Raw genomic sequence first — 23,663 nt, forward strand, 5'->3', positions numbered from 1 at the left:
AACTCGATCTCGTTTAGCTAATTTTTGTGAATTTTACTCGTTTGTTTCCTCTCTTGAGCCACTTAAGGTTGAAGAAGCATTGGGTGATCCGGATTGGATAATTGCCATGCAAGAGGAGTTGAACAACTTCACTAGGAATGAAGTCTGGTCCTTAGTCCAAAGACCCAAACAAAATGTGATTGAGACTAAATGGGTCTTTAGGAACAAGCAAGATGAACATGGTGTGGTTACAAGAAACAAGGCACGGTTGGTTGCCCAAGGCTATACTCAAGTGGAAGGACTTGATTTTGGTGAAACATATGCGCCGGTAGTAAGATTAGAATCAATTAGAATATTAATTGCCTATGCTACTAACCATGATTTCAAGCTATATCAAATGGATGTCAAGAGCGCTTTTCTAAATGGACCACTACAAGAGAGAGTATATGTGGAGCAACCACCGGGCTTTGAAGACCCAAAGAAGCCAAATCATGTTTATCTTCTTCACAAGGCACTCTACGGGCTTAAACAAGCCCCTAGAGCTTGGTATGAGTGTCTTAAAGATTTTTTAATTAAAAATGGGTTTACAATAGGAAAAGCTGACTCTACTTTATTTACTCGAAAAGTTGATAATGAATTATTTGTGTGCCAAATATATGTTGATGACATTATATTTGGTAGTACTAATGAAAAATTTTGTGAAGAGTTTAGCAAAGTAATGACGAACAGGTTTGAGATGTCTATGATGGGCGAGCTTAAATACTTCCTGAGATTTCAAGTCAAACAACTCAAGGAAGGTACCTTTCTATGCCAAACTAAATATACTCAAGATATGCTCAAGAAGTTTGGCATGGAAAAAGCAAAGCACGCCAAGACTCCAATGTCATCAAATGGACATCTCGACCTAAATGAGGAAGGTAAACCTGTAGATCAAAAATTATATAGATCAATGATAGGATCACTGCTTTACTTATGTGCATCTAGGCCTGATATAATGTTGAGTGTTTGCATGTGTGCATGTTTTCAAGCAAATCCTAAAGACTACCATCTTGTAGCCGTTAAGAGAATTCTAAGATACTTAGTCCACACCCAAAACCTAGGATTATGGTATCCTAAAGGCTCCCTTTTCGATTTGCTTGGCTACTCTGACTCAGATTATGCCGGTTGCAAAGTAGATCGAAAAAGCACTACTGGGACTTGCCAATTCCTTGGGCGGTCCTTAGTGTCATGGAGTTCCAAGAAACAAAATTGTGTTGCACTTTCCACTGCAGAAGCTGAATACATAGCAGCTGGGGCATGTTGTGCACAGTTGTTATGGATGAAGCAAACCCTTAGAGATTTTGGTTGTGAGTTTAACAAAATTCCACTTTTGTGTGACAATGAGAGTGCCATAAAACTTGCAAACAATCCGGTGCAACACTCTAGAACTAAACATATTGACATCAGACACCACTTCTTGAGAGACCATGAAGCCAAAGGAGATATCGAACTATTTCATGTGAGCACCGAAAATCAACTAGCCGATATCTTCACAAAACCCCTTGATGAGACTAGGTTTTGTTTTCTTAGGAGTGAGCTAAATATCCTGGATTCTCGAAACGTGGCTTAATAACTAAAATTTTGATCAAACTTGACGGTTGAAAATTGATTGTTTAAGCTATATGAAATGAGAAATATCATTTTTATCTTTAAAATATTTCATGTCATATTTGCTAAGTGCTATTACAGCCCTTCCGGGCAATATTTGAAATCTGGTTGAGTAAACCGGCTGAGTAGACCACTCAACCGGTTTCTCCCTGGTGGAAACCGGTTGAACCGGTATAAAAACGGTTGAACCGGTTTTGGCCGTCGCGCCGTCAGTCAGCGCGCAGTCTGCGCTGTCAGTTTTGCAGTCTGTGCTGTCAGACTGCCAGGATTTTCGCGCAGTCAACACCGTTTTCTGCGCGCTTTTACTGCGCCGTTTGACCCGAAACCGGTTGAACCGGTTTTGGAACCGGTTGAACCGGTTTTCGGTTTTCTGGCGGCCGACTCCTCCCCTTTTTTTATGTCTCTCCCTCTCTCCTCTTCCCTTCTCAGACTCATTTTCCAGCCGCCGCCGCCCTCTCGTTCTCCTCTCTCTCACCTTCACACTCCACTCCAAAAACTCTCTCGTGCCCTCACACTTTTGGAAGAGTGGTTGGAGATCCGTTCTTCCCGGCGTGTTTCCACCATCTTCCTCCATCTCGTTGGGAGTTCTTGACCCAATCTTCGGATCGAGGTATTGCCCTATGTTATTTTCTTGTACTCGATCCTACGCGTTCTTGATTATCTAATGTATCATTCGTTGGGTACATTTTAGTTTAAGGGATTGCAACACTTAGATTATCTTCATTTTGTCACAAACATTGTTAGAGATTAGCGATTTGATATTGTTCGTTGTAGTTGAACCGCTCATATGAACGGTTGAAGTGCATGCTCAATATCTTATGCGTTTCTACTCAAACGTGTTTGATCCTTGCTCATCATAGGTTCTATTTCTTATTTCTTAGAATGGTGCGTCGAAGGAACCCGTCGGTGGTCGAATTCGACTCCTCGGATGACCAGGAAATCCACGGAGATACTCCACCTCGCTCTCGATCCAAGCGAGGGCGCGGAAGCGGCAATGTCATGCCGGGTGCTGAGGCCTCCGGGTCTCAAAGTGCTCGCGGTCGGACTTCCCGGAATCCTTCCGGTCGGTCTCGACCTGCGACGAATCCGCAGGCGTGGGAGCCTGCAAGTGATGATGATGGCGGGAAGGACGATGAAGTTGATCTTCCCCCAGCCCACGCTCCTGTGATTCGCGGCTTGGTCCTCCACCGGGCAGAGGCTCGGCGTGCTGGCAATGAGCCAGTCACTGACTTCACTGCCAGTGGAGGCTCTGCTCTTCTCCAGGATCTTCGTTTCCAAAATCCTGTATTGCGTATTCGTGATGCCAGGATCGATGGAAATCGCTTTTGGACTCTTCACCACGTAGATTTCTATAATTCCGTCATTCTCCCCAAGAAGCATCAACCCATCCTGCATCAACGATATATTAACTGGGAAGGTTGTGAAGCCATTGGGGACCTAGAAATGTCACAGGCACTGAGGGCCTGTGAAAGGAAACAAATGAAGAATATCATGACATTCCAATATGATTGGAATGATGAAGTGATTGCTCAATTCTACTCCACTCTCTGGATAAAGCTTGCTGACGAGGAGAGTCATTACAACTACCCCTATCTAAACTTCTTCATTGAAGGTAGTTGGTACAAGGTGAGCTATCGTCGATTTGCTCACATTCTTGGGTTTTCTGACGATGATATATCTGGAGACAAGATCAAGATTCATGATTTCCGGCAGCCCACAAGAGATGAAGCCAAGGATCTTCATCTGTCTGAGTCTGGAAAGTTTTGGGAGTCGACCAACATTCATAAGTATTATCGTTATATCAACTCCCTCTGCAGGATGACCCTCATTCCAAAAGGGGGAAATCAGATGAACATCCTTGGGGAGAGCAAGGTCTTGCTCTCTTTTATGAAACCCAACAGCTCAGAAAGGATTAATGTCTTTGACATGATATGGCAGGAAATTATTCATGCAGCCTGCTTTCCTTTGAAGGGGTGTCTTCATGCTCCATTCATTATGAAGATGATTGAGGTCGTGACCCAGTTCAGATTTGACAAAGGTACCCGACATCAGTCATACACTCCTTTCTGGATTGATCCCAACAATCCAGTTGGGCGCCTCAGGAAAGCCCCCTCCAGTTCTCGTGGTCATACATCTGCTGGTCCGTCTGCTGGTGCTGGTGCTGCTGCTGCTGGTGGTGCCTCGCGCCCTTCCCCTGGCCGCGGATCTCCCACACCACGTGGTCGTGGTCGTGGTCGAGGTCGTGGCCGTGGGATGGGTGCCCGCTTGGCCCACGGGTTTGCGGCTTTCTTCTCCATGTGCCGAAATATTGCTGCAGATGTCCATGAGGTGGCTCGACGTCAGTGGGAGACCGACGACAACCTACGTCGTCAAGCTTCCGCTTTGGGTACTCCCTTCGCCCCTCGCTCTCCTGATGTACCTCTCCACCCTCCTCCTCCAGATGTCAACGAGTGGTACCAGCAGGCATATGGGGTACCTTTTTCAACAGCTGATGACGTCGAAGAAGAAGAAACTTATTTTGATGATCCGGAGCAGTTTGTCCCGCCCCCATATCACGGGGATCCGGGCCAATCGTCCTCTTATCCTCCGCCCCAGGACCCGTCTGGCAGTGCTCCTCCTCCGGCCCAGTCTGGAGAGGAACACTTTGCCTCCGACCTGGCGCAACACTTCTTCGCTCCTCATCATCCTCCTCCCCACTGGTGATCATTGGATCGGCGTTTTTCTCTCTTTTTGGTTCTTGTTGCCAAAAAGGGGGAGAAAGTTTATTATGCCCCTATTATGCCCCTTTATTTTTGTAATGAACACTTGGTCTGTAATAACTATTTGATGCATGTATGGCTTGAATGCCATAAACACTTTTATGATGTGATGAGACGAGCTCTCATTATTGTAATAGCTGTAGAATTTTTTTATCATATGCTATGCAATAATGAGCTTGAATGTGCTTTTACTCTTTCTATTCAATTATGTTTCATACCTCATCATTTTTGTGTATGGTGTTGATTGTTCTCTCTCTCTAAATATGTTGCAAATTGACATATCAAGTCAATGTTAATATCGCAAAACTCATGCACATATTTAGGGGGAGCTACACATACACAAAAGATTTTATATCGCAAGTACTTGTAACTTTTAATTCTTATTTCCATTCTAGTTTGTTTTGGCATCAATCACCAAAAAGGGGGAGATTGTAAGTGCAATCAACCCTAATTGAGGGTTTTGGTGATTAATGACAAAACAAACTAAGATTCTAACAAGTTTGCTCCTAGTATGTACACAGTATCTCTACAGACAGGAGAAGCACAGATCTTACGAGCATAAAAGTATAAAGCACAACAGATTTAAAATTCCACATCAAATGGCGTGCTCCAAGTGCTAAGAAACAACGGCGGTGCTAAATTTATAATTCTTGAGTCATAGGAATCGCCGTACAATTAAGAGGGATCCGCGACGGTTAAGTAAGTTGTGAAACGAGCCAAGTTCAAAATCCTTTGAAAACTCCTTGGAGATCATTTTCCCAGATCATGAATGCCCTTGAGAAAAACAAATTTTACTTCCCACAAAGTCTTCCCTTCTGTTCTCTTCAAAATTCTCAAAGTTTGGTTTCAGCCCCCAAAACCGGTTCAACCGGTCCTGAAACCGGTTCAACCGGTTTTGGTACTGTTCACCTGCCACCTCTGCTCTGACCTATCTGACAGTCAGAGCTGTCAGAGAAAGTCGCAGCAGATATTTTTCAGAAACCGGTTGAGCCGAATTTTGTCCCTACTCAGCCGGTTTTGAAACCGGTCGAGTGTCCGGCTGAGTAGATCAGTGGACCGGGATCCCCCTGGCAGAAACCGGTTCAACCGGTTTCAAAACCGGTTCAACCGGTTTTTGCCCATTTTCTCCCAACGGCTGCCAGCTTTTGGGGGATCCTTTATATACCCCCTCACACTCTCTCTCTCATTTACTCCTGCCTCTCCCACGAATCTTGGGCTAACCAACCTTCAAACAAGAGCATTCACTTCACCTTTCACACCCGCAATCGCATCTCCTTCAATCATTTGAAGGACCCTTGGTGTGAGGTGAACTCGATCGAACTCGCTGTCAATTTCATCTCGATTCTTCCATTCTCTTGTTCTTGAGCTCGTTGCAAACTTAACCGTGTGCGGATTTGTTACTCTTGGAACCTCGTGTTCCTTGACGGTTAGAGGTTGCTTGGGAGTCTCCAAATTTGTGGACGACCCCAAGAAGTTTGTATCACCCGCTCCTTGAGCAGATTTGAGAAGAGATTGCCTTGACCTTTGTGGTCGGCTTGTGGAGGATTAGGGTTGGAAAAGACCCGGCCCTTTGTGGGTTCCTCAACGAGGAGTAGGACACCTTTGTGGTGGTTGCCGAACCTCAGGTTATATCGCGTGTTCTTGTGTGTTCTTGTCAAGCGTTTTATATTCAGTGGTTGGTTCATATTATTCATTTGAGTAGATTTTGTTTAAGGCAAATCTTTAGCTATATTCTCCCTACTTCGCATTTGTTCAATAGATTATCAAATTTAAGTTGAGCGGGTTCAAACTTGCTCAGTTGTGATTAAAATCGACTGAACCGGTTTGCACCTGTGCAACTTTGATTTAACCTATTTCGAAGTTTTTAGTGAAAATTTTCAGGTGTAGCCTATTCACCCCCCTCTAGGCTACTTTCACAACAGTACCTACTCACTCTCCATCGTCTCCATCTCCAAATTGATTAAGGTGCGTACATCATCCCTCTCTGCCCCTTGCGATCGATCCTCTTCAATATATTATATTAGTTTAAAAGAATCGTTATTATCCAATTCTATTACTAGCAGTAGCTAAGAATCAGAAGCTAATAAAGTTCATTAATTCGTATTCTCGAATGGGCTAGAATCTTAAAAGATTTAATACAAATAACTAATTTAGAAAGCATTTAAATAAACTGCATGTTTCTCTTTGTTAGTTGGAACTCTTACTCTTGTATATTTTATTAAATCCCATCTTTCTTCCAAGCTTCAGCACTTTCATTGAGATCACAACTCTAGAAGAATTTGTGTTAGACCAAGTAAAGGTTGAGTTGGTCTATAAGACAATATACTAATATAGGAATTTGAGATGAAATTATATTTCTAGAATTACCTCTCAATTTATTGTAAACTATATAGTTCTTCGTTTTTAGAAAGACTCCTATTAAGCCAAAATTAAAGATTTTGCAATGCATTGTTTTCCCTTGTTATTCTACTATTATGATATTGATGAAGAAACCAAAAATTAAAGTTTGATTTCACTCAATAATTGCTTCTACACTTCTAATTCGACCCTGCTATGTTCTGTATGCTGCTTGGCAAAAGAAAGCTGTGAAGATATTCCCATGCCCGACTGCTGGTCCTCTTCGCTCCATTGTTCAATGCCAGACTCTAAAGTACAACATGAAGTCAAGGGCTGGGAGAGGCTTTACCCTTGAGCAGCTGAAGGTGAAGCATTGCTTTGTTATTGTCCTTCCATTCGTGTTGCCCATGAACCATGTTGCTTTTTCAAGTGTTCCTCTTAGTTGTATTTAATATGTTTTAAGTGTTCATGGGATCAACATTTGTTTCTTATGTGAGTGATCTACTTCTGTGGGACTTCTCAGGCTTAGGTAACATGGTCTATTCTCTTCTTTTGATATGTTGTCATGTTGTGCTTGAGTTATGGTACAACTGGAGTTGGGTGGCCAACATATCAGTCTCGCGACCACTGTTTCGCTCTGTTTTTTCAGAAAACAAGTGACCTGGCTTACTAGACCCTTGTACTTGCTACTTATCCCTGCTTTTATGCTCAATATCATAAGAGCTGCATTTAGTCAATTACAACATGTAAAACTAATTAACTGTAGCTACAATCCAAGTTTCAGTCTAGGATATCCCATCTATAAACTGAAGTTAGCACATACACTTTATTTTCTAAAATCGGCAATATTTAAAAAAGAAATATGTTTTTATTAATTTGTCTTTTGAATATGAACATGTATTAGCAATAGCCCCTCCATCTGCTTATGGCTACAATGAAGAGTGGGGGATGAAGGAGATTATTATAACAGTGGGATGAGGCATGGTTCCCCGACGCTAGGCGTGGTTGAAGCTCTGGACGCCACGAGGGCCACTGCAGTCACTGCCGAGGAAGCGCGCACTGCCGCCAGGGAGATGGAGAAGAAGACCGCCACTACTGCAAAGCTAGCCGCCATCGCTATGGACAAGGTGGGATTTGTCGTCGTTCCTGTGGCCAGTGTCGTCGCCGAGGAAGCCAATGCCTTGGATTCAGTGGCACATCGCTATTTGGCTGTGAACTTATGATGTATGAACATTGCTATGAGTGTAACATGTACTGATGCTTTGTTGTGAAATTTATCTAAGAATTGGAGATCAGTTCCAGTTATGTGTCTGTGTTTTTTTATCAAATTAGCATTGTGTTGTTGTGTGGTCATAGACACAAAACTAAAGGCAGCACAAGTTGGTGCTCTATGTTGTTTGAGACAATTTGTGTTGCTTGTGTTTTAGGCCAACATAACTCTTTAGAAATAATTTCAAGTGATATTGATAATGTTTGCTACACGGATTTTGTATGTCATAGAAAAGTTTGTCGTTCCGTATCTATGTTTCACACAATTTTTTTACTCACGTAGCAACGCACGGGCACGGACCTAGTCTACTATATAAAACACCAGTTGTCGTCCTACGTCACGCGTGAAACACATATCTGGTTCTTTCTCCTCACTTCCCGCTTACCAGTGAGCCAACTCATAGATAGATCGTGAGAAACCAACTAAAACCCAACACGACAGAGCGGTTCACCCTCCCCCTCTTGACTAACCGTGGATCGTTATCCCATATATGAGTCGTGAGAAACCATCCAAATCCAACACGACAGGAGACCGCACTCAACATAGCGCTCCTACATAGTATAATCCCACTAACTGAAGAAGAGAGCGAGCTATAAAAAGGGGTCTGGCTCCTTTTTAAATCATACCTTTCTCTGTCTTTTGGCTAAAATAAAGTGTAATGTTTGTTTTCATCAGTTTAATATCTAGTTTTAGACTATATGTTCACTATGGTATTAAATTTATTTGTATAGTTTTTTAGAGATGGTCCATCATACTGACTTATTATGCTCTCACCTATTGCACTGCTGCTCGGTGTCAAATATGATTGTGTACCATCGCAACATATGTGCACTAATTTTCACGATTCTACAGTTCCCACCGTCGTCGTGTCTCTCACATTTAAATGATGAATAAGTTAAAAATTTGTATAAATTGAAATTTGAACCATGTGCATAGATAAAAATTGTAGCAACGTACGAACACTTTGCTAGTTAAGCCTTGTTTGTAAGTTAGTGATGGTCGAATAGGAATTCATTGATCCGGTACTGTGCCCTCAAGGGTAAATTTAAATGGCATGGATCCGTGCATTTCATCTAGACACTGGTTCTACGAACACAAATTTGATATGTGTTCTTATGATCTGAGCTTATGATGGGTGATTAATAAACGAGTAATGTTTTAGGTTGAGTCAGGTGGATTAACTAGGGTGTGAGTGTATGTAACATGTCTCTTGGTTTGTGAATGTGGCGGTCGACGGTGAAGATGACTGCCATGCATGTTAGTACCATGGACCAGGAGCCATTAACGATGAACATTAAGACTTAATTAAGGGACTAGAGAATTCTAGTGACTAGTTGTGGTTGCTAAAACCTAGGGATACTATCAAGCATGAGGATATGGTGGAGCACATCGTGTCGCCGACATGGTCGAGTACTAGCAAGACACATGTCCAAGACGTGTGGGAGATGTGTTTTGATTATGCCATTTGTGATGCTTTGGTGGTTGAGCCTCAAAAACCTATAGCAACGGTTTCGCGAGTTTAGCACCGTTGAGGGCTCCTTTGGAATGCAGGAATCACAGAGGAATCATCTAGGAATTTCATAGGAATCGGTTCATTTTCATAAGAAAAACGCAAAAAAAATCATGCAATACAAAAGAGCCCTGAGAATGAGTAATATGGGTTACATATGAGCCCTAAAGTTACACGATTAAACAAATTCGCGAAGGTTGAAACTGATCACGTAGCTCTGTCTCGCCCAATCTCGACCTCTTAGGGTTGGGATACAGTAAGAAGTCCTGAAGCGATCGCCTCGCTCGACCTAGGGGCTAGGGGTTGGGAGTGCGCCAACTCCCTGGATTAAATAGGGGAGTATCGGTAGTCACTCCCTAGAACATGCCCTAACATAAAAGTAGACCAAATGGCAGCACATGACATATGGAAATCGGGCATGCAAATTCTAGCACTGGAGACAAGTTGGAGTTTACAACGAGGGCGGAGGCAAACAAGCCATCACGAGTAGTATACACTTGTAATCTCATAGAACACTGCACTCACTACACCGGAGTCTAGAATATCGAGCTCCCTCAATCAAGTTTGTACCCCCTGTTACAGACATTAGTGCAGAGTACGCAAGGTGTCTAACTGAACGTAGGGAAACCTTTTGCCTGAACTAATATAAAATCTTTGTTTCCCTTGCACGCTATTTGGTCGGACACGCAAAACACGTAAATTACTAATTGAGGTTTCTGAAACAGCGACACGGCAACAATCACAAAAATCGAGGTTAAACAAAATTTGTTCGGCTTTGGTTTGCCATTTTGCCCTACAAACTATTCCTTTCGTATTAAAATATTGTTCTTTTCTAACTCACTTTTTTCATCCACATTCGTTCAAGTGTTATCAATATAGATCAATATAGATATACATGCAAACTGTTTTCATATATTACTTAATAAATGTATGATTAGTCTAAAATAAGTTATATTTGGGACTCACGGATTATATAGCAAATTGGTTCTTATGTAGCCCTATAAAACTACAGAAATAAAAACGAATGGTCACGATAGTACCTGGACGGCTGGACCCAACATACCGAATCCGACGCTCCATCGAGTGTGTGCGGTGGCGGCGGGAGGAGACGAAAGAGAAATATGCAGGCGGTGGCACGGGCGGCGCGTGGGCTCGCGGCTGCGGCGGTGGCACGGGCGGCGCGTGGGCTCGCGGCTGCGGCTGCGGCTGCGCGGCCGTCGGTGATGGAGGCAGGGCACAGCGGGCAGGTGCAGCAAGCTCGGGGCATCGTGGTGCAGGTGAGGGACGGGAATCTGGAGCCGGCGCTGTCGATCATGGAGCGCAAGATGCGGTCCAGCGGCACGGAGCGCCTCATCCGGGCGCACACCCTTCTCGACATCAAGGACTCGGAGAACCGCTTGCTCGCGCTTAAGGAGCTTATGCAGCGTGTCCGTTCCCAGGAGCTCATGCTCCGCAAGATCGTCATCAAGCAGATCAGGTCAGGGCCACCCTCCCATCACCACTACTGTACCTGTTAACGCACCGCTTGTGCTTGCCATCTCTTGCTGGCTGATTTGTTAATAAGATATTTAGTGGATTGCGGTGACGAATTGGAATGTGTTCTAATGTGATCGCCAAGTGCTCGAAAAAATGTCTGGTCGAGTCTTATTTGCCACGCTTAGTGGAATTGAGTGGACTTGCGGATTGGGTTACGCCCTAGAATGACTAGGTTTAATGTTGGCTCGCCAAGCATATCACAACACTCTCCCTTTAACAGGGCTTGTGACTGCTATGTTGAGACAACATAAGCGGAGTTTGTGTCACTAATTTGATATTGCCTCTATCATATTTGTTGCAAAGTTTGGCACTCCATCTTTTTTATTAACCTTTGTTATTATATCTAGCTGATGTAGGTTTTATTTTTTAATCCCTTTTTACTAGGTAATCTCTTTTTTGTCTGTCAAAAAACGCCTTAATGATGTGAATTTTTTAGAAATAGTAGAGTGACTGCACACATGCTGCCCTCAGAGCAGGGGTTTACAAATTTTATGTGTTCACAATCAGCAGTGAATAAATAGGTAATCTACGACCCTGAGTGTATGATGCAATAATGAATTTAATATTTTGCTGACTCTACTGAACATAAGAAGGTAACTGGAATATCAAAAAGTAATTCATAAGTCATACATTACTTGAACCGAAATTAACTCCACACATGTCACATTGATTAAGAGAGTTGTCCCCTTTTCAGACAGTATTAGAGCTATCCAATGAGAAGTGTTATATTATTTCTAAAGACTTCTCTGTCTTTTTCTCACTGAATCTGTCTAGTGAGCAGTGAATGTAGATGCATGTGTTAATGAACATTCTTGGTGTATCAATACATTTATGTAAAATATTGCATTTCCTAATGACATGTATTTTCAGCATATATAGCCCATATTACCTTGCAGATTGCATTGCTCATATACTATATGAGTTCTGACAGGCAGCCACTAGCTCACTATTTATTTTCCATATTTTAAGAAGTATGCGCCAATAAAATATGATAGGAATATCTTGATATAAACCATCTTAAATCTTTACAAGGAGCAATATAAGGCTGCGTTTGGTAGCGCTTTTTCAGCTCCGCTCCGAAGCAGAATCAATTCTCATATGCCAAACAGTCAAAAAACCAGACGCTTCACCGAGGGAGCGGAGCGAATCGCGTCCAATAATTGTACTGGCACATGGGAGCGAAAAAAACCTGCTCTACCGGCTCCCTCACCCGCTCGGGCATCCAGCCACAAGCCCAGCCTGGCTTTTGTCCAGGCCGTGGCCATTAGCGTTGGAGGCGGCGCGGCGGCGCCAAGCTACCAGCCGCTACTGCCTAGGACGCTGGAGATCCAGGCCGCCGCCCCTTCCGTCCATTACTACGCCATCTCTTCGTCTCCCGTCTTCTAGTGTGCAAGGTGAAGTTGCATTCCTCTCTCCCTCTAATCTGTAGCCGGTTGAGGTGAGGACTGAGGACGCAAGTGTTTTTTCCTTCTGCTCAAGCTCCTGCAGTCTCTATTGGTTTCTTGATTTGAAAATCATTTTTAAGAAAATCCTTGCACACGAGTATAGTAGCTGTGAAAATTCAAAGCTCACACGTCCAGCCCAATAGCACCGTTTCTAGAAATGTTCTGCACGAAAAAATAAATAAAATCACAAGTCGAGAAGCTCATCATCAATCTATGCTTGCTGCTTTATACCTGTTGTTTTCCATGTTAGAAGAGCTAGCACTTTGATTTATCTTTTCTTTATTATTCATGGTTGTGGCAATAACAGAACCATGGAGGAGGATAATGCAGACTGGTGCGATGAAAATGTTAAGATAGCTTGTGAAATATTTGCTGAGGAAGTAAGAGCAAAGAACAGATCAGGTTCTCACTTAAACAAGCTTGGGTACAACAATGTAATGGTCAAGTTCAAAGAGAGGACAGGGAAAACTTACAGCGAGCTACAGTTCAAAAATAAATGGGACAAGCTGAAAAAAGATTATAGTAATTGGAAACAATTGGGAAAAGAGACAGGATGTGGTTGGGACCCTAACAAGAAGTTGTATGTTGCTCCAGATTGGTGGTGGGAGAAGGCAAACATAGTAAGTTATTGTCCAATTGTTTTATGTCCATGCCTACTTTTAGCACATATTGTGTATACCTGACATTTGCTTCTACTATGACTACAGCAATTCAAAGGCATTAGCAAGTTTAAAGACAAGTCACTTCAAAATGCAGAAGAATTGAGTGTCATGTTTGAAGATCTTCGGAACACCGGTGATGATCACTGGGTCCCAACCAGTGGTGAGCTACCCCAAGACACTGAAGCACAAATACACGATGCCATCAACATTGAAGATGAAAATGCTAGTGATTGTGGGGAAGACACACCATCTAGTTCCACATCCAAGAGACGTCGTGTGGTTGTGACAGATAAAGGTAAAAAACCGAAGACTACGGGAGGACAATGGATGCAAGACCAGATGTCTAAACTTTTTGAATTGAATAAGCAGACAACAACATCTTGTGAGTCTATGGTCCTGGCAAGAACACAAGAGACACCTGGATCTTCTATAAAAGATGTTATGCAATTAGATAAAGGTAAAAAACCGAAGACTACGGGAGGACAATGGATGCAAGACCAAATGTCTAAACTTGTTGAATTGAATAAGCAGACAACATCTTGTGAGTCTATGTTCCTGGCAAGAACACAAGAGACACCTGGATCTTCCATAAAAGATGTTATGCAATTGGTGAAGGCATGTGGTGCTATAGCTGGCAGCAAAGAGCACTTCATTGCAACTCAAGTCTTTACAAAAAAAAATGAAAGAGAAATGTTCTTGACTTTGGATACACCCGAGGAGCGCTTTCAGTGGTTATCAATGAAGTATGAATGGATGACAATGAACAAGAAGGGCTAGTTAGAGCTACTTTGTTATGCATTTATCGTGTCATTTTTTGTTTTTACCTTACCAAACTTATCTATTAGAATAAATTCAAACATTCTGGGGAAACAATTAGTAGAAAATTTATGGAAATTTTCTGTTGTGTGGTGGGCATGTCCAACCAATATACAAGGCCTAAAGATCCAAACTTTCGTAATGTGCACGATAGGATAAGAAATGATCCAAGGATATGGCCACACTTTAAAGATTGCATTGGAGCCATTGATGGGACTCATATTTGTGCAAATCCACCTCCACAAGATTTTCTTAGGTACCTAGGAAGATCTGGTAAAGCAACACAAAATGTGATGGCAGTTGTTGATTTTGACATGCGTTTCACCTTTGCCTCTATTGGTCAACCTGGTTCCATGCATGATACAAGTGTTCTCTATAATGCTCTACAAATAGATGAAGATATCTTCCCACATCCACCTCTGGGTAATTGCATCTTCTACCTTTCATTATTTATCTCATGCTTTAGAAACTATGTTGATGTTTTAAATCTTTTAGGGAAATATTATGTTGTTGATGCTGGATATTCGAATAGACCTGGATACTTATCACCATATAAAGGTCAAAGGTACCACGTTCCAGAGTGGAGAAGAGGCCCGGCTCCTAGTGGCGAGCAAGAGATGTTCAACCATTTGCACTCAAGTCTTCGCAATGTTGTTGAGCGTGTATTTGGTGTATGGAAGATGAAATGGAGAATTCTTCTCAACATGCCAAAATATCCAATGGTAAAGCAAAAGATGATTGTTGCAGCTACCATGTGTCTCCACAACTTTATTCGTCAACATCATGCACTTGACAAGGATTTTGAGAGATGTGACCGAGACCAAGATTATGTGCCCACTATACCAGCAAGGTATAGGAACCAAGCCCTTTCTCAAAGTTTATTGGATACCACATCACATGCTAATGACAGGACAATGGACAGATTCCGTGATGATCTTGCTCTTGCTATTAGTTCATCTAGGGCATAAGCTTAAGGATATTTGGATTTTATTTTAGCCTCCTTTTGGGCATGTGGTTGTATTTTGTTGGACCTTAATGAACAATAATGGATGCATCCTGCCCCGTTGTTCCCTTTCGATCTTCAATAGAATCTAGAAATTTTCTTCTGCTTGCTTTTGTCTGGCGCAATGGGAAAATATAGAAAATATAAAAAAAACCCTATTGTTTTCCTGTTGTGCACATTACAGAAAATCATTTTTGTAAACAACAAGAAAATACATCAAGCAAAGTGACGAGATGCACAAGTGAAAACAACTCCTTTTCCTGTACACGACCGGTGACAAGATGTGCCAACATTGCTTTATGAATCACTTTACAACTAGCAGCCAAACGCAATTCATCAACAAATTCACTCATACCAGAGAATCGCCTAGAATCACTCCATTAGAGAATCAGCTCTCGGAGCTAGAGAATTGTTAGTATCCCTTCATCAGTCACTCACTGGAGGTCAAGCGGAGCACGTTCGAGGAGATGCAGCAGACAATGAAGCTACATGACTCGCAGGCCAAGCACAAGGGTTTATGGGCCAAAATGGGCTAAATAGTTGCTAGGCCGGCCTGCGTGCTGTGAGTATAATATATAAGCCAAACTTGGCACAGAGAAGGAGCATGAATGAACCAGACTCTGAATACTACTATCCACTATCGTCTACCTGTTCTTCGCCTCTATTCCTCTTCTCTGTGTTGTCTCTCTGTATCTCTCTATTCCTGCTGTTTATATGTTTTCAGTAATATCTGTTTCTGTTACTATTTTTTTGTATTTCTTATATATAATAATACAGGTATGTACTTTTAGTCATTGAATATATGTATCCTTTTTATTTATTTTGGAAGCAGTGAAAGCCTTGGAACAAAAAGTATCTAGCTGGATGAAATAAACAATAGTAGTTCATATATAGTACTTCATATGAATTCATGAATATTTGTTGCAGGGTTCAATGGTTATTTTGTTAGGTTATGTAGAGTCTTGCACTGGGGGGGGCTACGTTTTCAAGGTCACAAACTTTAGGTGGACTGTAGCTGAACCCTTTGGGGTCCTGCCATTCTTTGAAGTTAAGAGTCCGGATTTAACTTCTTAGGTATATAGTCGTTCAAGGTAGAGAAAAGATGCATAGCACTGACTGTTTCACAAGAGAAAAGATAAGGGGTTTTGCATGTGAAAATGCAGATTCAGCTATTGGAATTGGTTTAGGATATGTACATTGGTTCTGGTTCTTTTATATTGTTAAGTCAATAATGTGTATGGTTAACTTATGTGATTGGTGATAATGTTAATTGCCAGCTTTGGCGGTTCCCAGAGATATGGAGTAGAAAGCTAATTATGTTTCAGTACTAGTTATTATCAGTGAATGATACTTCTTTTCCTTCCCAACAGAGGTTAATTGACGATCATGTAGAGAAGATAAAAGCATTTCCAATGGAAACGACTATACCATTCCGAGAACGGCTGAAGATACTTGGCAGGGTGGCTAATCTGGAGGATCTTCCTTTGAGTGCAGCGGAGAGGAAGCTAATGCATGCGTATAACGAGAAGCCTGTCCTTTCTAGACCACAACATTTGTTTTACCTGGTTAGTTGTGCTTATTTCTAGAAAATTGTTGTAGTTATGTATTATTCACCTACTTTCTTGAGCCCGCGATCTGATAAATAAATGCGACAATATAAATATCATCTTTTTGGCAATGACTAATATGCAATCAGGTACTAGATGCAAGTGTGCAAGTAGACTTTTTAGTCCGTTAGATCTGTATCCAACGGTACATACAATTATAGTTTGTTAGGCAGTTTTTTTATAAAGCTATACCAGATGGTGGTGGAAGGGTTTAAGTGCTAAATATGATAATGTCGTTGGATCCAAATCTAACGGATAAAAATATCTGTTTGCATGCTTGCACGTAGTATCTGCTTGCATATTAGTCGTTGCCCTTCTTTTTAGGCATACTTCGAAGTTTGATTACTTGCTGGTGGGAATATTGAAGCATCCTTTTCTTCTATGCAGGGTGATAACTACTTCGAGATCGACATTGATATGCACAGATTTAGCTACATCTCGAGGAAAGGGTTTGAAACATTTTTGGACAGGCTAAAAGCATGTGTTCTAGATGTTGGGCTAACTATTCAGGTATCCCAATTGTAAACGATAACCTCGTTCTTTACCATTGTATTTTCCCAGAGAATCGCTCTCAGGTCACTTACTGACTGTGTTCACTTCTAACTGCAGGGAAATAAAGCTGAAGAGCTGCCGGAACAAATCTTATGCTGTGTTAGGTTGAATGGGATAGATTACACCAAATACCAGCCTCTTTTGACTCACGCTGCCTGAAATAAACGCTTACAAGAACCAGCTAACCGTCATTTGGATGCTGAGAGGTAACCATACCAGGAGTCCAGGACCAGACTCCTTGAGATTTCAGACCAGAGCCGCTGTCGATTATCACAGCTTCTGCTGAAACGCCATCATCCGAGCTTAGGTGGGGCAGGTGACTCATTGACAACTGGCTGCTCCCGTTCGAATCCGTGGTGCTAATGTAGTCCTTTCTTTCTAAACACGGGGGGAAAAGGCGGAGACTGCGGTACATGTAAATCTGTAAATCATTGCTGGATAGCTCCGGTTGCCTCACTTTTGCTACCCAACATTCTAGATTTAATAAATATAACTAATTCTGACTATGGTCGAGTAGGGGGTGTTTGGTTTCTAGGGACTAATGTTTAGTCCCTTCGTTTTGTTCCATTTTAGTATATAAATTGACAAATATAGAAACTAAAATAGAGTTTTAGTTTCTACATTTAATAATTTTGTAACTAAAGTAGAATAAAATGTAGGGACTAAAAATTAGTCCCTAGAAACCAAACACCCCCTAGGTTTAGGCACATTGAAACGTGTAGATGTTCCATTTTAGTTCGTGAATACAAACCGTTTGATTTATAGAGCGGTATTGAAGAATATGAACCTCATCGGATTGTAGCACCTAGCATACAGCCGTCATGCATTAAAGACCTCCTTGGAATACGAAATACAGCAATTTCACTATATTCGTACAGGAATAGGATGTCGTCTCGGCCCAAAATATCGTGTACAACTTGCATGATGCTGTGTTGGTAACTTTGTACAAGTACAATTTTTATGATGTTGAGTTCGTAACATTGGGAGGTTGTCGGATGGTAAGAGCAACTAAGAAAACCATCCTTATACTCTTATATTCCTTCTTAATTAATAAGAATTGAATTTTTAGTGAAAAAACATCCTTCGGAAGGCTCTCCAAATGTTGATTTAGAGAGCAAGTCTGGTTGCTCTTAAAAGCATCTAGACCCCTAATTTAGATTTGGTCATTATGTTTTGTGGCGGAATTACTTAGTGACGTCACAATTATGTCGATTATCTAGATACCTAATTTAGTTTAGGTAGTACTATGTACCTTTTAAATTTTAAGAGTCTCCATGGGTTTGAAAAAGTAGGAAGCTCAAGCCCACCTGTCTCACCGGTACCCCAAAGCACTCGCGCCGTGATAATTTGACTTCTATTCCCAATCCCTTGTCCAGCAGTTTACAGAGAGAGATAAAAGAGGGAGTTTATATCCCTTGTTTGATGGTGCGTGGGCGGGCAAACCATAAAAAAAATGTAATATCGAGTGGGCAACTTTGCTTGGGAAAATATGAAAACTTATTGATGTCGCAATAGAAATGTCCCAATCGTATTGTAATAAATCTATTTATGCAAGGAGGGGGTTTAATTTTGCCACGTTTGGCATTCCATGGTAATCAAGGGAATACGGTCACATTTAAATACCTTTTTTTAGAATACATTAGAGTGTCTTTTTGTTTCAAGTGAGACTCTGTTTGTTTACTCTCTAGATTACATAATCTATCTTAAATAAGTTGATAGGTAAATAAAAAATATAGATTATTAGGTGGATTATACAATCTAGATGTATAGATTATGATAATCTATAAGTAGGTCATTAGGTGCTTATATAATCTATAAGATGCACTATATAATCCTGAAAATAAACAAACAACGTCTGGATTTAGAATCCTTGCTCTCTTAGACTTAGAATTATTGCCATTTCACACGGATTGCATAGACTAATCTTGTAAAGTTTATGCGCTCCAAACAATGAACTACTAGAGCCAGAGCTAGAGGACAGGATTAGCGATCAAGACTACAACTACTCCTGCTACCTGATCGCTGCCGCCTTCAATACTTCTATCTTGTATTTATTTCTATCCGTGAAGATGAAGAATCTTGAGCTGATTGATGGCTGAAATCAATTGGACCGGCCGGCGAAGAAGAGATTAGGAGCGGTCCCCTCCAGCTGAAACGATAACGACGTAGCATAATGGCCCGCGCGCTGCTTCTGGAAGGCGACCAAACATTAATAATGCAAATGCGAACAAGGCATGCATGGCTTGGTTTTGGGGCCAGCCAAATAAGAATTGCCGCCGCTAAACCTTGGTCAGGCTGATCAACAAAGGTTTAACGTCGAATGGAAAAGCGCTACATTGTCTCCACAGTTTTTGAATTTCTGCTTATATATATAAATCCTGCTCCTACAAATCTAGAAATCGCATGGTGTACCCTTAGGAAACTCACTATTGGACAAAAAAGAAAAAAAAACAAATAAAAAAAAAGAGCGCTAACTTTTTTTTTCCGAATGAAAAGGATGTTAACATGGTAGCACAAAGTGTACAACCTTACAGTTTTGCTTGATAAACACGATGTGGTGTGTGAACATATTCTATGATATACTCCATCCGTTTCGTTTTAGTTGTCGCTGGATAGTGTAAAATATTAAACTATCCAGCGACAACTAAAACGAAACGGATGGAGTAGCTACTTTCTTTCTTGATGTATATTATTTTCATTCTCGAATATTTATAGTACGCTAATTTATTTTTAAATTAAAATACAATAAATAAAAAGAGGGGAAGGAGTATAAAATAAAAGAGAATTCAAGAAAAAAAAACTTAATCCCACAAGTGAAGAAGCAGTTTAAAGCTGACTAATAGTCAGTCTTGCACATCCCAAAACGCAAAACACGAGCGAGCACAAAAAAAAAATCCCAATATCCGCAACGGCAATGTCTCCGCTGCCCCGCATCGTGCTCCTCGCCGTCGCCGCCGCCGCCGCCGCAGCGGTCACGGCGTCAGCCACGTCGCTCAGCGGCGCGGCGAACGACCTACTCCCCAAGTACGGCCTCCCGAAGGGGCTCATCCCGGACTCCGTCGCCTCCTACAGCTTCGACGAGGCCACGGGCGCCTTCGAGATCCACCTCGCCGGCACCTGCTACGTCCACTTCGGCTCCCACCTCGTCTACTACGAGAGGACCATAACCGGCAAGCTCTCCAAGGGCGCCATCTCGGACCTCTCCGGCGTCCAGGCCAAGAAACTCTTCCTCTGGGTCTACGTCACGGGGATGGTCGCGCACCCCGACCAGGGCACCATCGAGTTCCAGGCCGGCTTCATCTCGGAGTCGCTATCGGCCTCGATGTTTGACGAGGTGCCCACCTGCGGTTCCAGCGTTGGCGCGCAGCTGCGCGGCGCGGCTGGGGTGATCGGCGAGCTTGGGCTGCTCCCCGTTGCACAGGTATTTTTACGTCTCAACTCCTATATAGGTTTTAAGTTGCTTAGTATCGAACGGGAATTAGTCCCAATTTTGTTTGCTTGACTTGATTGATGTGATATCGTAAGATAGAAGTATTAGCTGGCTGGTGATCTCTGCCACTGCCAGTAAGGTTCTTTCATGTTTAGTAGTTCTGCGGGTCTGTTACATAGAAATTTGCAGTTAGGAGTTTAATCTGCAAGTTCTTGGTGCTTGGATTTCAATTTCACACTGAGACTTATAGATCCAATCGGACCTTCACATCATGACCACTTGAAATTGAAGATCTAGTTTTAGCTTTACCTACAGTTGTTGACTTAGATGGATCTCATTGTACATTTGTACTGTTCACGAGTCCAATGGTGCATAATTTCTTTATGCGCCATTTTTTTCCTTCGCTCCAGAGGGCCTGGACGAGAGTTCAAGTGGGACACAGGTGGGAACACCCCCCCACCCCCAGTGAACTTTAAAAAAAAGGGACAACTTACATTTAAGGAATGTTTTGAATGTAGATGTTAGGTATATAAGGGGGTGTTTGGTTTTAGTGACTAATTTAGTCCCTTCATTTTATTTCATTTTGGAACCTGTTTGGTTTCTTTAGTCCAAGACTAAAATTTAGTTCCTACACTGTTTGGTTGCAAGGACTAAAAATATTCAGAATGCATCAAATGACTCGTAAGAAGGCTAAAATGCCCCTTAACATTCTTCGGCCATTAGTGCAACTAAAATAAATGACGGCAAAAGTTGGAATTAATATGATTTAGTCCTTTTTAGTCACCCGTTGAGTGACTAGAGACAAAAACAGTTTAGTCCCTATTTTAGTCTCACAGTTTGGCTATTTAGGGACTAAATGTGACTAAAATGGAGGATCTAATTTTTAGTCCCTCAAACCAAACGGGGCCTTAGTCTCTAAATTGTCAAATACGAAAATTTGAAATAGAATTTTAGTTTCCGTATTTGACAATTTAGGAACTAAAATGGAATAAAATGGAGAGACTACAAATTAGTCCCTAGAAACCAAGCACCCCCTAAGCATTGACATTATATTTTCATCTTACGCATCCCACATTCCCACATCGTCTGCTAGCATAATCTGCCAAACAAAACAACTTGTCGTCTTAGTTTGCATGAGTCACATCATTTAATAACAGGAAAATTGGTCCCTGCTTGTGTTCCTAGTCATTTTCCACTGAATTAGCTAGTCTGATCCAGCCATTAGTTCTTCATATTACCATTCAATTAAATTATCCTTAGGACAGATGTTGGAAACATTTGTTTGTTACTAAACTGTTAAGGAAAGATGTTGAAAACAATGCAACTTAACCTAGCGCAGATATGATAGATGGCATCAGTATTGTTCATGAGTGCTGCATAATTGGGTTAACAGGAGCCAGCCACCTTGTCCTTATTAACTGTACTGCCAAATGGCACATGTTCATTAATACATGTTCATTAGTACAGGAATTTCAAATTTTACTTTAAATCACAATCTTCTCACCTAGAGCTAGTTGGCAGTGACTATATTTTGGAGATAAGGTTAAGGTAGTCAAACTATGTTAAGCTATGGGCCATAAGCTTAACATCCACTTGTAGGTTGCAATGATTGAACTTCTCTGGCCATGTCCCAAGTTAGGTAATAGGTAGTAGCAGAGAAAGAATGAATACCTTGCTAACATCCACTTGTGGGGGTGAGTGTTGTGATTTCTACCTAGATATTTTGCTGAGGTGACACTTTGGACTGCACATTTTGGGTTGGGACAGAAGGGCGCAGAAGGGCAGAATTGTCTAAAATGGCATTGAAACCAAAGGTGACATGTTTTGGATAATATTTTTTTGCGAACTCCATGTTAGGAATGCAAGTTGCTAGCTAGGACAGTCCCGGAAATCCAGTTTTCTCGTAGTATATATCTTTGATGATAAACTCGTGAGTAACAGATGCCCTCCGTTTCATTTCATGCTTGGCCATTCCGCCCTGTGTGCCATACATACGCTTGTTGCGATGCTGTCCTCTCTGCCATAGTGTGCCATTGCACATGTTTGCGCCGATCGAGTTGGCATCCCGCATGGAAGTCGAGTTGGATACAAACATTTTGTGTCCGACGTGATCATTTAATCTAGTTATTTTCACACGAATATGTTTTCTTTTTTTTTGCCTCGGTGCTAATAAATTTGACGATACGTGTTCTTCTCCTTCCAGGCCTGAACGTGGGTTGGAGAGTCCACATACAGTCCCAGAGAACCGCAGGACCTTACCGTCTGCTGTCGCGTGTCGCCTGAGCCCTAGACAGCCGTGGTGTGTTCTGCTTCTGCCTGTACGTACCAGTGTCTGGTTGTTGCTCCCGGTGTCAAATGGACATGGATGATCTGTAGAAATGTATGTCTATAATATGCTGTTACTGAACATGCGTAGGATGTAGGCAAATTAGGCCTTCCTCAGTCTCTTGTAGTCCCGGACTATCGTGTCATCGTGTGTGGCACCATGAACTTCCCAACAACTAGCTAGAGTGCCCGCCTTATGGTTTCTGATGATGCAGGCTATGCCGTTTTTCTTCTTCTTTTCTGACACTGCAAAAACTTCGTCGCATCTGAAATGGAGGATAATGGCTGACTACAGTGTAGTAATCTCTCTTGGGGCTCATATGCTCTTATAGTCGGCTCCAGATCGGAATGTCTGCAAGATCAGGCCATGACTGTGTCAGAAAGGGAGCTAGTGCTGCTGTACTGGAGACGTGAGGTCGGTGTTTTGTCAGCGACACGCACACGCCGTGACAAAAGGAGAGCACGGCGACTGCTGGCGTGGTCGGTCATGGCGGTCCGGCCGTGCTGCCTGGCCTGGCCTACTAGCTACCATGCGCTCCTGTCCTGTCCGCCTCTTGCATGCTTCCTCTGTCGATCTAGTAGTCGTGCCCTCCTACTGAGGTACGTACGTGATCAGGCTGAGTCCAGTGCACAGCCTCCCTCTCGCCCCTGCCACGTCAGCTCTCGCCTCCACTCTCGTCTCTGCTGCTCCAGTGCACAGGCTGCAGCAGGCTACAGCCTCAGGCTATAGCCATATCAGCTTTTCTATTTCAAAATTAAGTAATTCACGCGGATTTATTTCAACG

At 42.2% G+C, this 23,663-nt stretch overlaps 2 protein-coding genes and 1 non-coding gene across 5 annotated transcripts; all 3 read left to right on the forward strand.

Annotated features, from left to right (window-relative positions):
* The first annotated feature begins 8,614 nt into the window (after positions 1 to 8,614).
* Positions 8,615 to 8,803, forward strand: LOC111589513 (U2 spliceosomal RNA). Its single transcript, XR_004849910.1, has one exon. It is a non-coding gene; the product is annotated as a U2 spliceosomal RNA (small nuclear RNA).
* A 1,729-nt stretch (positions 8,804 to 10,532) lies between these two features.
* On the forward strand, positions 10,533 to 15,041 carry LOC100285426 (PIF-like orf1). Of its 2 annotated transcripts, XM_008645597.3 has the most exons (4): positions 10,533 to 10,979; positions 12,791 to 13,103; positions 13,191 to 14,384; positions 14,457 to 15,041. In XM_008645597.3, exons 1-3 carry the CDS (start codon positions 10,624 to 10,626, stop codon positions 13,920 to 13,922), a joined length of 1,401 nt encoding a protein of 466 aa, XP_008643819.1. In that variant the 5' UTR covers positions 10,533 to 10,623; the 3' UTR covers positions 13,923 to 14,384; positions 14,457 to 15,041. The 2 variants fall into 2 exon arrangements, with proteins under 2 accessions (XP_008643819.1, NP_001151791.2); NM_001158319.2 differs by lacking the exon at positions 14,457 to 15,041 and having other exon boundaries at positions 10,639 to 10,979; positions 13,191 to 13,999.
* Positions 15,042 to 19,951: 4,910 nt separating this feature from the next.
* On the forward strand, positions 19,952 to 23,171 carry LOC100276944 (uncharacterized). 2 transcript variants are annotated; one of them, XR_004858167.1, is made up of 2 exons: positions 19,952 to 22,367; positions 22,757 to 23,170. XR_004858167.1 is itself a non-coding variant. In NM_001150634.2 (2 exons), exons 1-2 carry the CDS (start codon positions 20,038 to 20,040, stop codon positions 22,760 to 22,762), a joined length of 513 nt encoding a protein of 170 aa, NP_001144106.2. In that variant the 5' UTR covers positions 19,995 to 20,037; the 3' UTR covers positions 22,763 to 23,171. The 2 variants fall into 2 exon arrangements, 1 of the variants encoding a protein (NP_001144106.2); NM_001150634.2 differs by having other exon boundaries at positions 19,995 to 20,544; positions 22,757 to 23,171.
* The last annotated feature ends 492 nt before the right edge of the window (positions 23,172 to 23,663 follow it).

Source organism: Zea mays, chromosome 5 (genome assembly GCF_902167145.1).
Source record: "Zea mays cultivar B73 chromosome 5, Zm-B73-REFERENCE-NAM-5.0, whole genome shotgun sequence".
Classification (NCBI taxonomy): Eukaryota; Viridiplantae; Streptophyta; class Magnoliopsida; order Poales; family Poaceae; genus Zea; species Zea mays.

Coding starts and splice junctions, on each gene's coding strand:
- LOC100285426 (XM_008645597.3), top strand. CDS start 10,624: ATGCAGGCGGTGGCACGGGCGGCGCGTGGGCTCGCGGCTGCGGCGGTG. Junction 10,980..12,790: donor ATCGTCATCAAGCAGATCAG/GTCAGGGCCACC, acceptor TGGCAATAACAG/AACCATGGAGGAGGATAATG. Junction 13,104..13,190: donor GGTGGGAGAAGGCAAACATA/GTAAGTTATTGT, acceptor CTATGACTACAG/CAATTCAAAGGCATTAGCAA.
- LOC100276944 (NM_001150634.2), top strand. CDS start 20,038: ATGTCTCCGCTGCCCCGCATCGTGCTCCTCGCCGTCGCCGCCGCCGCC.